General features: G+C 40.1%; 1 protein-coding gene across 7 annotated transcripts in view; it reads left to right on the forward strand.

Annotated features, from left to right (window-relative positions):
* The window catches only part of ENOX1 (ecto-NOX disulfide-thiol exchanger 1), a 604,918-nt gene that overhangs the window by 388,324 nt on the left and 200,964 nt on the right, over positions 1 to 15,630 (forward strand). For all 7 annotated transcript variants that reach the window (XM_030882173.2, XM_030882177.2, XM_030882178.2 and 4 more), the window contains 2 exons: positions 527 to 670; positions 1,506 to 1,643. In XM_030882173.2, the coding sequence (XP_030738033.1) occupies positions 527 to 670; positions 1,506 to 1,643 (282 nt within the window). The remainder of the gene's footprint in view (positions 1 to 526; positions 671 to 1,505; positions 1,644 to 15,630) is intronic.

Below are 15,630 nucleotides of genomic sequence, written 5' to 3' on the forward strand. Positions count from 1 at the left end.
ACACTCTTTACCAATCTCACGGGGAGTAGCTCCTTGCTTTTTTTTCTCCCTCTTCCCAACTTTTTCTCCCTCTCTGAATACATTTCACAGACGACCGTCTTCGAAAATAACAACATCAATTAATTTTTTAACTTAAAAAAAAATCACATTTAGCCCCGAGTCTGCCCTCTCCATTGATGTGTCATGTGCGGAGCAGGCTGTGAAGGTCTGATAAGTCCCGTTTGTGAAGTCTCTTCAGTAGGAGGCCAGGCACTAGCTGCTCCACAGACAGGCTGTTTATTTCATCCAGCCCTGCTCCGGGTGGTTTGACAGTTGACCTGCACATCTCCCGGTCTCCAAGACCAGACCAGAGAAGGATGCAGCTTCGCCTCTGTGCCTCCCACTGAAAGCTGTTCTTTGTCGTTTATTTGTTTGGTTGTTGTTGTTGTTGTTGTTGATTTTGAATAGACCACAGTTTTTCCCACGAGAGCTCCCCCAGTTAACGATGACACTTTCTCACTGCGCTGCTCTTCTTCCCCTTTTGCAGAATCCGATGATCTCCGTGGGGACCCTGCACTCAGCCATCAAAGCACTCCCGCCCCTCAGGATGCTCGTAATTCAATAGTAGATGCAGGCGGCGTTGAAAGCATCACACAGTGTCCCCAGCAGCTTCCTCAGATGATGGCTGCAGGTAAATGTCGGTGGCCAGCACTGAACACAAACAAGGCATGTTGCGTCTTAGTGGATAGCCTCCCCCTCCATGAAAATAAGTATTGAACCAGGAGCCTGGGCTCCTCAAAGAAACCAGGCTCTGGAACTAGTGAACCTCAAAGAGCATTCAGTCAAATTTAACTTATTTTGCTGACCTTTTTTTTTTTTTAAGCTCTGTGCTATTTGTCTTCAATATTATTTATTTGTTTATTTTGTTTTGATGAAAGCCTGTGCTTATAGGAAATATTTTGGGAGTCACTTTAGAAGGACACCTGCGTTTCCTTAATGTACGTATGTAAATAGTTCGTAAAGGACGGAATGTGTTACAAGGTAACACTTAATAAATTCAGTCAGGACCAATTTGACTGCTTGACATCTGATTTTAGAGATTTTATTAGACGGTTAGAGGGTGTGTCTGCTTCAGAATTACTCTTGGAAACAGGCTTATTCTAAGCCAATTGACTTGTTTTACCCAGAGAGTCCTCTGGCTTTGCCTCTCCACCGGGGAACTTAACTAATGTTTCACCTGGAGAAGGAAGCGATTCTTCAGTTTTTTCCAGGGGTACTTCCTTAATGGCATGCTGTGTATAATATAAACTGCATGTCCTTCAGTTTCCTCCCAGAATGTATTTGGAAACTCTTTTATGTTTCCGTCTGGAGAAAGCACCGCTGTAGGTTACAGTGCTGTTATTTTTTGTGGTTTGGGAATGTGCTTAAACGAAGCCTCACGTCTCTAGAAATGCGATTTGTTTTCAAAGAGACACCATCGCCTGTGGACTCTAAGTCAGAGTTTCTTCCCCCCTACCCCATCACAGCAGCCGATGGTTTGGGGAGTCTCGCAATCGACACGACCCAGCTGAACATGTCAGTGACGGACCCCACCGCCTGGGCCACCGCTATGAATAACTTGGGCATGGTTCCCGTGGGGTTGCCTGGACAGCAGCTCGTGTCAGGTAAGCTTTCTCTTGGGTTGGAAGATGCCTGCAACCACGCCACTGGGTGTGGGCGACAGGCGCCTTGGCCGTCTTTGCACGCGCAGGTGTTGAGCCTGGTCTGGGACTGATGACCGGGGCATGGTTAGGCAGGCTATATGCCTGAGATTCTTCTCATCACCTCGCTCTTCTGCCAAATAGCCATTCTCAGAAAAAGCCACACGCGGTTATCTCTCACCGATGGCACTGCAACACCAATTTTGTATTTTAAATGGGTAAATAGAAGAGCTAATATTTGCTTTCCAATTTACAAAACTCTTCCACAGACGTTACGCCATTCGATTCCACAGCCGTCTCTTTGAGACAGGTATACGCTTACGGTGGGCGTGGCTCTTGTTCACGTTCCCATGTTAAAAACAGGGAAAGAGGGGTCCAGAGTTTGGGTGACTTGTCCAGCACTGAAGTGGCAGAACTTAGAAACCCAACTCAACTGACACTGCATTCCCTGTTTTCTTTCCGTCACACTTTGAAATAGTAATAACAGTCGTGTATTCAATATAGAAAATGTTTGGAGATGTCACAAAGTAGAAGGTCATTTGAAAGAGTTGATCATTTAATTTAACACGTTTATTGCAGATTTTCCATGTGCCCTGTAACAAGTGCTTTGGGAAATAGAAAAAAATACATATATAAGTGTCCTCGAGGGTTGAGGGAGCATATCTCCCCAAACTGAAACACACAGCAACAAAAAACAGCAATAAAAATAATGTGTAGAATCAGGTGCTAAGAGGTGGTTTGGTAATTTCCAGAAGGATCAATGCCTGGGGCTCTGAGGGAAGGTGGGACTTGAGCTGTTTGGAAAGATACATAGGGCTTCAGTATTCACTTAACTCATTCAACACACATTTTTCCCCCTACTTACTTATTTATTTTATTTTATTTTATTTATTCATTTTTTACAGCAGGTTCCTATTAGTTATTTACTTTATACATATTAGTGTATACGTGTCAATCCCAATCTCCCAATTCATCCCACACACCCCCCACCCGCCGCTTTCCCCGCTTGGTGTCCATACGTTTGTTCTCTACATATGTGTGTCTACTTCTGCCTTGCAAACCGGTTCATCTGTAACATTTTTCTACATTCCACATATATGCGTTAATATACAATGTTTGTTTTTCTCTTTCTGACTTACTTCACTCTGTATGTCAGTCTCTGAGTGCATCCATGTCTCTACAAATGACCCAATTTCGTTCCTTTTTATGGATGAGTAATATTCCATTGTATATATGTATCACAACTTCTTTATCCATTTGTCTGTTGATGGGCATTTAGGTTGCTTCCATGACCTGGCTATTGTAAATAGTGCTGCAGTGAACATTGGGGTGCATGTATCTTTTTGAATTATGGTTTTCTCTGGGTATATGCCCAGTAGTGGGATTGCTGGGTCATATGGTAATTCTATTTGTAGTTTTTTAAGGAACCTCCATACTGTTCTCCATAGTGGCTGTATCAATTTACATTCCCACCAACAGTGCAAGAGGGTTCCCTTTTCTCCACACCCTCTCCAGCATTTGTTGTTTGTAGATTTTCTGATGATGGCCATTCTGACCATTGTGAGGTGATAGCTCATTGTAGTTTTCATTTGCATTTCTCTAATAATTAGTGATGATGAGCAGTTTTTCATGTGCCTTTTGGCCATCTGTATGTCTTCTGTGGAGAAATGTCTATTTAGGTCTTCTGCCCATTATTGGATTAGATTGTTTGTTTTTTTAATATTGGGCTGTATGAGCAGTTTATATATTTTGGAGATTAATCCTTTGTCCACTGATTCATTTGCAAATATTTTCTCCCATTCTAAGGGTTGTCTTTACATCTTGTTTATAGTTTCCTTTGCTGTGCAAAAGCTTTTAAGTTTCAATAGGCCCCATTTGTTTATTTTTATTTCCATAACTCTAGAAGGTGGGTCAAAAAAAGATCTTGCTGTGATTTATGTCAAAGAGTGTTCTTCCTATGTTTTCCTCTAAGAGTTTTATAGTGCCAGGTCTTACATTTAGGTCTTTAATCCATTTGGAGTTTATTTTTGTGTATCGTGTTAGGGAGTGTCCTAATTTCATTCTTTTAAATACAGCTGTCCAGTTTTCCCCACACCACTTATTGAAGAGTCTGTCTTTTCTCCGTTGTATATCCTTGCCTCCTTTGTCATAGATTAGTTGACCACAGGTGCATAGGTTTATCTCTGGGTTTTCTATCCTGTTCCCTTGATCTGTATTTCTCTTTTTGTGCCAGTACCATATTGTCTTGTTTACTGTAGCTTTGTAGTATAGTCTGAAGTCAGGGAGTCTGATTCCTCAAGATTGCTTTGGCTATTCAGGGTCTTTTGTGTCTCCATAGAAATTTTAAGATTTTTTTCTTCTGGTTCTGTAAAAAGTGCCATTGCTAATTTGATAGGGATTGCATTGAATCTTTAGATTACTTTGGATAATATGGTCATTTTCACAATATTGATTCTTCCAATCCAAGAACATGGTCTATCTCTCCATCTGTTGGTGTCATCTTTGATTCCTTTCATCCATGTCTTATAGTTTTCTGAGTACAGCAGATCTTTTACCTCCTTAGGTTGGTTTATTCCTAGGTATTTAATTCTTTTTTGTCACAGTGGTGAATGGGCTTGTTCCCTTCATTTCTCTTTCTGATCTTTTGTTACTAGTGTATATGAATGCAAGAGATTTCTGTGCATTAATTTTTGTATCCTGCAACTTTACCAAATTCATTGATTAGCTCTAGTAGTTTTCTGGTGGCATCTTTAGGATTCTCTATGTATAGTATCATGTCATTTGCAAACAGTGACAGTTTTACTTCTTCTTTTCCAATTTGTATTCCTTTTATTTCTTTTCCTTCTCTGATTGCCATGGCTAGGACTTCCACAACTATTTTGAATAATAGTGGCGTGAGTGTATGTCCTTGTGTTGTTCCTGATCTTAGAGGAAATGCTTTCAGTTTTTCACCATTGAGAATGATGTTTGCTGTGGGTTTGTCATATATGGCCTTTATTATGTGGAGGTAGTTTCCCTCTGTGTTTTTATCATAAATGGGCGTTGAATTTTGTCAAAAGCTTTTTCTGCATCTATTGAGATGATCATATGGTTTTTATTCTTCAATTTGTTAATATGGTGTATCACATTGTTTGATTTGCATATATTGAAGAATCCTTGCATCCCTGGGATAAATCCCACTTGATCATGGTGTATGATGCTTTTAATGTGTTGTTGGATTCTGTTTGCTAGTATTTTGTTGAGGATTTTTGCATCTATATTCATCAATGATATTGGTCTGTAATTTTCTTTTTTTGTAGTATCTCTGTCTGGTTTTGGTGTCAGGGGGATGGTGGCCTTGTAGAATGAGTTTGGGAGTGTTCCTTCCTGTGAAGGTTTCTGGAAGAGTTTGAGAAGGATGGGTGTTAGCTCGTCTCTAAATGTTTGATAGAATTCACCTGTGAAGCCATCTGGTCCTAGACTTTTGTTTGTTGGAAGAATTTTAATCACAGTTTCAATTTCATTACTTGTGATTGGTCTGTTCATATTTTCTATTTCTTCCTGGTTTAGTCTTGGAGATTTATACCTTTCTAAGAATTTGTCCATTTCTTCCACGTTGTCCATTTTATTAATGTAGAGTTGCTTGTAGTAGCCTCTAATGATGCTTTGTATTTCTGTGGTGTCCGTTGTAACTTCTGTTTCATTTCTAATTTTATTGATTTGAGTCCTCTCCCTCTTTTTCTTGAGGAGTCTGGCTAAAGGTTTATCAATTTTGTTTATCTTCTCAAAGAACCAGCTTTTAGTTTTGTTGATATTTGCTATTGTTTTCTTTGTTTCTATTTCATTTATTTCTGCTCTGATCTTTAATGATTTCTTTCCTTCTAACTTAACGTTAGTTAACCTTATAACTTTTGGGTTATAAGGGTTTTGCTTTGTTCTTCTTTCTTTAGTTCCTTTAGGTGTAAGGTTAGATTGTTTATTTGAGATTTTTCTAATTTCTTGAGGTAGGATTGTATTGCTATAAACTTCCCTCTTAGAACTGCTTTTGTTTTATCCCATAGGGTTTGGATCATCGTGTTTTCATTGTCATTTGTCTCTAGGTATTTTCGGATTTCTCTTTTATTTCTTCAGTGATCTCTTGGTTACTTAGTAATGTATTGTTTAGCCTCCATGTGTTTGTGTTTTTTACGTTTTTTTCTCTGTAATTGATTTCTAATCTCATAGCGTTGTGGTCAGAAAAGATGCTTGATATGATTTCAGTTTTCTTAAATTTACCAAGGCTTGATTTGTGACCCAAGATGTGATCTATCCTGGAGAATATTCCATGTGCACTTGAGAACAAAGTGTAATCTGCTGTTTTGGATTGGAATGTCCTATAAATATCAATTAAATCTATCTGGTCTGTGGTGTCATTTAAAACATGTGTTTCCTTATTAATTTTCTGTCTGGATGATCTGTCCATTGGTGTAAGTGAGGTGTTAAAGTCCTCCACTATTATTGTGTTACTGTTGATTTCCTCTTTTATAGCAGTTAGCGTTTGCCTTATGTATTGAGATGCTTCTATATCGGGTGCATCTACATTTATAATTGTTATATCTCCTTGGATTGATCCCTGGATCATTATGTAATGTCCTTCCTTGTCTCTTGTAACTTTGTTTATGTTAAAGCCTATTTTATCTGATATGAGTATTGCTACTCCAGCTTTCTTTTGATTTCCATTTGGATGGATATCTTTTTCTATCCCCTCACTTTCATTCCGTATGTGTCCCTAGGTCTGAAGCGGGTCTCTTGTAGACAGCGTATAAATAGGTCTTGTTTTTGTATCCATTCAGCCAGTCTATGTCTTTTGGTTGGAGCATTTAATCCATTCACATTTAAGGTGATTATCGATATGTTTGTTCCTATTACCATTTTCTTAATTGTTTTGGGTTTGTTTTTGTAGGTCCTTTTGTTCTCTTGTGTTTCCCACTTAGAGAAGTTCCTTTAGCATTTGTTGTAGAGCTGGTTTGGTGGTGCTGAATTCTCTTAACTTTTGCTTGTCTGTAAAGCTTTTGATTTCTCCATCGAATCTGAATGAGATCCTTGCCGGTAGAGTAATCTTGGTTGTAGGTTCTTCTCTTTCATCACTTTAAATATATCGTGCCACTCCCTTCTGGCTTGTAGAGTTTCTGCTGAGAAATTAGCTGTTAACCTTATGGGAGTTCCCTTGTGTGTTATTTGTCGTTTTTCCCTGTTGCTTTTAATACTTTGTCTTTAATTTCTGTCAGTTTGATTACTATATGTCTTGGCATGTTTCTCCTTGGGTTTATCCTGCCTGGGACTCTCTGCGCTTCCTGGACTTGGATGGCTATTTCCTTTCCCATGTTAGGGTAGTTTTCGACTATAATCTCTTCAAATATTATCTCTGGTCCTTTCTCTCTCTCCTCTCCTTCTGGGACCCCTACAGTGCAAGTGTTGGTGTGTTTAATATTGTCCCAGAGGTCTCTTAGGCTGTCTTCATTTCTTTTCATTCTTTTTTCTTTATTCTGTTCCGTGGCAGTGAATTCCACCATTCTGTCTTCGGGGTCACTTATCTGTTCTTCTGCCTCAGTTATTCTGCTGTTGATTCCTTGTAGTGTAGTTTTCATTTCAATTTTTCATTTTTCATTCCCATTTTTCATCTCTTGTTTGGTTGTTCCTTAATTCTTCTAGATCTTTGTTAAACATTTCTTGCATCTTCTCGATCTTTGCCTCCATTCTTTTTCCGAGGACCTGGATCATCTTCACTATCATTATTCTGAATTCTTTTTCTGGAAGGTTGCCTATCTCCACTTCACTTAATTGTTTTTCTGGGGTTTTATCTTGTTCCTTCATCTGGTACATAGTCCTCTGCCTTTTCACTTTGTCTGTCTTTCTGTGAATGTGGTTTTCATTCCACAGGCTGCAGGATTGTAGTTCCTCTTGCTTCTGCTGTCTGCCCTTGGTAGATGAGGCTATCTAAGAGGCTTGTGCAAGTTTCCTGATGGGAGGGACTGGTGGTGGGTAGAGCTGGCTGTTGCTCTGGTGGGCAGAGCTCAGTAAACTTTAATCTGGTTGTCTGCTGATGGGTGGGGCTGAGTTCCCTCCCTGTTGTTGGTTGTTTGGCCTGAGGCAACCCAGCCCTGGAAGCTGCAGGCTCTTTGGTGGGGCTAATGGCAGACTCTGGGAGGGCTCATGCCAAGGAGTACTTCGCAGAACTTCTGCTGCCAGTGTCATTGTCCCCGTGGTGAGCCACAGCCACCCCCTGCCTCTGCAGGAGACCTTCTAACACTAACAGGTAGGTCTGGTTCGGTCTCCTATGGGGTCACTGCTCCTTCCTCTGGGTCCCGATGCACACACTACCTTGTATGTGCCCTCCAAGAGTGGAGTCTCTATTTCCGCCAGTCCTGTTGAAGTCCTGCAATCGAATCCTGCTAGCCTTCAAAGTCTGATTCTCTGGGAATTCCTCCTCCCGTTGCTGGACCCCCAGGTTGTGAAGCCTGACGTGGGGCTCAGAACCTTCACTCCAGTGGGGAGACTTCTGTGGTATAATTGTTCTCCAGTCTGTGAGTCACCCACCCAGTGGATATGGGATTTGATTTTGTTGTGATTGCACCCCTCCTACTATCTCACTGCTGCTTCTCCTTTGTCTTTAGATATGGGGTGTCTTTTTTGGTGAGTTCCAGTGTCTTCCTGTCGATGATTGTTCAACACTTAGTTGTGATTCCTGTGCTCTCGCAAGAGGGAGTCACACACTCAACACATTTTTTGAGACACTGTCCTCGTGCAGTGCCTCCAGCAGTAAACAAAATAGGCATGGTCCCTGCTCTCCCAGTATTTGCAATGGAGAAGCAGCAGTTATTATAGTGTGGTCATTGTTATATGTCAGAAGAACAGTTCACTTTTGCGCATCAAGTTAGCTGAGGGTAGACGGTATGCATTAAGTAGAAACCAATTGCCTTTGGAGAGTTCCTAAGTTTCACACCCACGAACCTGTGTACTTTGAGTTGAGTTGACCAAACATTTGGTTTTTGGTTGTTGTTGTTTGTTTTTGTTCTTTATGTCAATATGGGCCATACATGTAAAAGTCTAAACTAGCTGTAGTAAATTATATATAATGTGTATGCATGTGTGCACATGTATACAAACATATATGTACACACACATACATACATATATAAATATATGTGTGGTTTCTTATTTAATATAACAAAGAACATGAGAAGAGAGGACAGGAGACAGGAAAGCGAGAAACAGAAAAAGGAAAGTCAAATATTGAGTTAAAAGCATTATACTTAGGATATTTATAAAATTCTCCAAAATGTTATAAAATTCATACAGTTGAAGATTGGTCTGCTATGGGATGTGTGTGTATGTACGTAAAATGACACTCTCTATGGTTTGAACATGCGTTTATCTGGACTCCTTTTCCCTAAAGCTTATCTAGACAGATACTTCCTTCTAATAAGTTGAGAGCAGAGACTTGTATGTTTCTGCCCAAATTTTCTCAACTGCCTAATTGAAATATTCCTATAGCAGAAATTACTTTACTCTTGTCTCCACCTCCCACTCCTCTCAGACAGTGTTGTGTGCCTTCCAGAGTAAGCCACAGCCTCAATAATTCATGATTTTTTCTTATGATTTTGAGTCTTCTGACATTTTAACCATGACCAGTTTATGATTTTCCCAGTAACTTACCATGAAAAGAATTACAGCCCTACTTGTTATAGAAGATTTACCGTATCTACCGTGAATTACATTCTCTATCTCCTGTATTAGCCAAACTGCTTCAACTGTGTCTGGGCCTTTTGCGCTCTTCCTGAGCATCCTTCATCATTCCCCTCATCCACCAGCTGAAGTACACTCTGCTTTGTTCTCAGGGCTGCCAGCAGACTCTCTTTATTGACCCTCTCTCAGGGTCAAGTCCTCTTTTATTTGGTGAGTGTTTATATGTTTTCCTCCAGTCTTTTTTCTATGCAAATATTTGAATCCTATTAAATATAAAATTTTCTGTTGTGTATTTTTATTAGCACCTTATCCTAAATTATTTTTCCTTTCTATAGTTTTATATTAAAATTTTAGAATAATCCATTAAATAAATCTTCCACAGTTTTCCTGTATTTACATGTAAGCTATTTCCATTTTTTTACTTTTACTAACCAAGTTGCTTGGGAGAACATAATCTCTTCAAGTATGTGAAAACATTTTACCTTTTCTGTAAAATGATGATTGTATCTGTTTCCTGGGACAGTTGTGAGATTTTAATATGATAACTTCTCATACAATAACTGCGTAGTACCTACACATAGTAAGCGTTCATTAAACATTAACTGTTATTCCTTCCTTCCTTCCTTTTGATGTTTTTCAACAAATAATATTGCAGTGAACCTTTTTTATGCGTAGAGCTTTGCAGCAATTAGAATTATTTTGCTTGGATGGACTACTACATGTAGAATTAGTTGGTCAAAACAAATGAACATTTTAAACTTTCTTGTTAAATACTGGGTAATTAATTTCCAAAATATAAACATATATTTAATATTTACTGACTTGATATGCAAAGATGGCATCCTGTTATTTTACTTTAAATTATTTTATAACTACTCCTTTTAAATTGTATCATTTTCCTGCATTTATTTTCTATTCATATTTACTCTTTTGTAAATATATTTATTACTTTCATACTATATCCATTCATCACATAGGGTTCTGGGTGATTTTTTTATTAGCTTGTATTTGGTCATTACTTTTAAGCATTTTAATCTTTAAAATAATTTTTTTTAATTTATATTTATTTTTGGCTGTGTTGGGTCTTCGTTTCTATGCGAGGGCTTTCTCTAGTTGCGGCGAGCGGGGGCCACTCTTCATCACGGTGCGTGGGCCTCTCACTATTGCGGACCCTCTTGTTGCGGAGCACAGGCTTCAGATGCACAGGCTCAGTAGTTGTGGCTCATGGGCCCAGTCGCTCCGCGGCATGTGGGATCTTCCCAGACCAGGGCTCGAACCCGTGTCCCCTGCATTGGCAGGCAGATTCTCAACTACTGTTCCACCAGGGAAGCCCTAAGCATTTTAATCTTGACGTTCATATTTTCTAAAAATATTTATCCAGTCTGTATTTTGCCTCTTTAGTATTGTTCCTTTAAAAAAAAAAAAGTTTAACATTTCCTTTATGAGTCCTTTATGCTTATTTCATTTCTAAATACAGAAAGGTTTGGCCCACTCCCTACAGTTGATATATAGTCCTAATTTGCCATGCCTCCGTGAATGTACTTCCTTCTTTTATCAGAAATTCAATTCTTATGTATATTTCAATCTGTTGCTGAAATACCTATTCTGTACTACTGATCTCTTTTTATTCTGGCACCGCATTGTTTCAATTCTTATAGCTTTATAGTATATTCATATAAAGTATCTTTTTACTGTACCCAATGTGTGGTGCTCTTTGTTTCTTTTTCCCACAGTCATAGAGCCACAGAATGTTGCTCCTGGCCCAGTTTTCATGCTGGTGCCTCTTGGAGGCAACCTTTAATGTCTCAGAAGGGACATAAAGATAATTTAGTGTATCCTTCTTTCCAAGAAATCTCCTCTAAAATGTCTCTGACAGAATTATGGAGAGGCTGGATTTTATGCGCGCTTGGCTTTCTCCCAGAGTTTCTGGTATTTCTAAATGACCAACGCCTCTTCCCGTGTTTGTTAAAATCAAATTGACACTAAATCCCTTTCCTTACTACTTTTTTACTATTTTTTGAGAGATTAAAATCATCGGCCAAACAAGGCACACGTTTTTCATATCCTCTGATTTTAATCCAAAGGATTTCCCAGGAAATCTGATGCAGTTCTTGCCGCCATATTGCTGCCATATTGCTGCCGTATCACGCCATTTTGGTGGGTCATTGTGAGCTCCCACAGTTACCCCTCCTTCATTTTCCTCCCCTTTCATCATCACCCACATGTTCCCCACCACAATCCCATTCCCACTTTCATGAAAGTCCCCATTTACCTTCTTCATATGAAGTGCTACTTGAGATCATTACATTGAATTTGTTTCTTTTATTCAAAATACACCATTCTACTGGTACACTGGTATCCTAAATCCCATACTCAAAGTCCTCCTTTGTCTGTGAGCTAATATTTCCCTCCTTATGGTATTGTACGTTTATTTTATTCCTCATACTTTTAGATTTGTGGAATTTAAAATTTTTTCTTGTTTTTTTTTTTTTTTAATTATCAATTCTTTCTGCATTGGTATAGATCCAGGTTTCCTAAACTGGCCTGTTGGAATATCAGTGTCCCACAGTTGTTAGGTAGGGTGGATGTCATGTAAGTATTTACGTGACCTAACAAGCATGGCAAATTCTGGGTTTAACACCAGTAGGTTGCTTTCTTTGTGGGTTCCTCAGAGCCTTTACTCTGCTAATGTGCAATGCACAGTTTAAAAGAGTGGTATCTCTTAGGTAGGATTCCCTAGACATAATTTAGCCTTTTAAAAATATCTGTTAGCATCTCATAAGACACTAGAATATAGCCATCTAAACCAGACTTTTCCCATCAACTGTGGAGATCCCTCTCTAGGACCATCCATCTTTCTTTGCCACATATGATATCTTCCTTGCGATCTGGTTTACAATTTTGTTTGTTTGTGTTTTCACTGAACAGTGTCACTGCCTAATCTCAAGTTTCAAAATAATCCTCACGTGGTCTGGTGTTGCCTGAAAGCTTCTTCCCAGTTTCCTACAATACACGTTGTCTCCTTTCAGGAGCGCCCCGATCCCCACCTCTGGTGTCATCAGCTGAAACCAAGAATAGCAAATCCCGAGCTTTGACACCATCTGTGTGACCAGCTGCTCCCTTCCTATATACCCTGGCTTCTTCTCCAGAGTTATCATCATCAACTGGAAAGCTTGGAAAGCAGCAGCTGAGTCCCCAGGTGTTAAGTTGCTTGCCCAGGCCTGCCTGGGAATGGGTAATATTTCCTGGGCGTTCTCTGACTGTGAGATTATACCTTCCTTTGCTCTAAACTTTTTGAAGTTTTCTTTCCTAATGTCAGCAATCTCTCCTTAGCTGTTACTGACTTTAAGTGGACATGTATCTCTTACCCCAGGTTTCTCAGTGTGCCATTTGTTGCATTTCAAATACATGTTCGGAAAAGGCGTCACACCTCCCTGTTAGCTGTGGAAGTGCCCCATACCTTATCACGTCTTAACCTGGAGCTTAACCTGGAGAGGTCTTAAAAGACCTCTTCCCTCTCACAGGTATCCGAGTTGTTCCTTGGTTCCTACCTTGCGGTTTCTCCTGAAGCTCTGAGTTTGCTCTCAGCGCCTCTGTTCTCTGCCACTCTGGGGAGAGCTGAGATTTACAACCCATGGGGACAGTGCCCTCTCTGTCCTCTTCCTCTCTCCGACTCACGGATGCCCCCACTCATTTTAAAAATTTATTTATTTATTTATTCATTTATTTATTTATTTATTTTTGCTGTGTTGACTCTTCGTTTCTGTGCGAGGGCTTTCTCTAGTTGCGGCAAGTGGGGGCCACTCCTCATCGTGGCCTCTCCCGTTGCGGAGCACAGCCTCCAGATGCGCAGGCTCAGTAATTGTGACTCACGGGGCTAGTTGCTCCGCGGCATGTGGGATCTTCCCAGACCAGGGCTCGAACCCATGTCGTCTGCATTGGCAGGCGGATTCTTAACCACTGCGCCACCAGAGAAGCCCTCCCCCACTCATTTTAATTCCACTCTGCTTCCTCAGAATATTTTTTCTCTAGTTTCCTTGTTGGGTTGTTTAATCCTCCCAGGAACAACTTTATCCTCTTCAGTATGCCCAGATATGAAGAGGCATTTGTTAAATCCTTTCATCTCCTGAAGCATCGCTCTTTTAACTGGGATTTATTGAGCCAAACGTACTGAATACTGGGAATAAAAGACATAGACCTCACTCTCCTGTATTAGACCCTAGTGGGGGAAATAGAGAAGAGGGAATAAGCAAATACAAATCAACGTAAGTGGTTCTGCCACTAGCAGATAAAGGGTGCTATAGGATGTCGCTGAAAAGCGGTAAGCAGGAGCGTCATATGATTAGAGCTGTAGTTTTTGTTTGTTTTGTTTTTGTTTTGTTTTGTTTTTTATGATTTTTATTGGAGTATAGTTGAGTTACAATGTTGTGTTAGTTTCAGGTATACAGCAAAAGTGAATCAGTTATACATATACTTATATCCACTCTTTTTTAGATTTGTTTCCCATACAGGCTATTACAGAGTATTGAGTAGAGTTCCCTATGCTATACAGTAGGACTTTATTAGTTGCCTGTTTTATATATGGTAGTGTGTATATGTCAATCCCAATCTCCCAATTTATCCTTCCTCTAGAGATTGTCATACTGAGTGAAGTAAGTCAGAGAAAGACAAATATCATATGATATCTCTTATATGTGGAATCTAGAGCTGTAGTTTTACAGAGCACTTTTATTAAGTCCTACAGACAGCTGATGGGAATGAGGGAAGATTGGCAGCAAAGAGATCAGATGGGAGGCTGTAGCAGTTTCCCAGGTAAGAGAAAATGACGGCAATAATAATCATGGTGGTAGAGACAGAAATGAAGGGACCCATGAGACATTTAATCATAGGAAAAAAAACATGAATTGATGACTGAGTCCATGTGGAACGTAAGGCGGGTAAAGAATCCTGGGCTTCTAGCTTTGGAAATTGTGTAAATGGTGGAGTCATTGACTGAGATGGGGAAGGCTGGAAGGGAAAAGGGTGAGGGAAGATGGCGAGTTTCTCTTTGGCTGTGTTGAATATGAAGAAGCTGTTGAAGGAAACACGTGGTGATCAGTCACACGTAAGGGTCTAGAGCTCATGGAAGAAGCGGGTATGGAGGTGTAGCTTTGGCAGCCACAGCACATGGCTGGCCATTGACTCCTATCTCTCCTAGTTACACTTTTGCTGTGAAATGAGAAACAGGCCCTCAGCTGCTCATGCAGGTCTCAGCCTAACCTCTGATTGCATCTCCAAATAGCTCATTCATCTGTGCCCTCTCTTTTGACCCACTAGATTGCTGTCTGTTGCTGGACTTCGAGGTTTGAAATAAGAGAAGTAGTCAGAGACTTTAAAATGTAACGTAGGGGTCTATACCTGAAGCCGTCTCATCAGCGCACAGAGACACTCAGATAGACTCTCTGATGATAAACCATCCCCCATACTCGTTTTTAAGATGAATTTAAAATGTAACCTAGGGGTCTATACCTGAAGCCATCTCATCAGCGCACAGAGACACCCAGATAGACTCTCTGATGATAAACCATCCCCCATACTCGTTTTTAAGATGAAAATCATACTCAGGCCAGCAAACTTCCTTTCTTTAGTCCCTTCAGATATTGATGGTGACACTCTGTCACAGGCATGATTAAGGGATGCAGATAGCCTGGTGCTTCGTAGTTGGACTCTCTAAAGGAGGATGCTTGGTCCTCTTTTGTTTTCATTTTCCATCTTGTTGGAATATTTCTCATTATCAAGTGTCAGAAAATAAATAGGCCCTTGACTCGTATTTCACAATGTATGTACCTGATTTCATGTCTCCTTGACAGTTCTGTTATACTTTCCACGGTTATTTACCCGTTTCTCCCCAGGACAGCAGGCAGGACAGTACATTGGTGTATTCATTCATTCACCACAATATTACTGAAAGTTCCTAAGGTACAGCGTGTGTTCCAAGACACTAGAGAAACAGCAGTTTACATGGCAGACAGGTGATGCTCCTGTGGAGATATACATTTGTAAAGAAGCAGATGTTATCCAAATAGCTGTGCAGGTGATTATATAATTACAGTTGTGGGCTGTTACAAAAGAGGGATGGGAGCCTGACTTAGCTCAGAGGGACTGGAGTGTGTTCAGAAAAGGTTCCCCTGAAGAACTGATATTCGGCCTAAGACCCCAAGGAGAAATGAAAATTATCCTGGGAGCAGGAGGGAAGAAAGGGCGAATT

Source organism: Globicephala melas, chromosome 18 (genome assembly GCF_963455315.2).
Source record: "Globicephala melas chromosome 18, mGloMel1.2, whole genome shotgun sequence".
NCBI classification, from domain to species: domain Eukaryota; kingdom Metazoa; phylum Chordata; class Mammalia; order Artiodactyla; family Delphinidae; genus Globicephala; species Globicephala melas.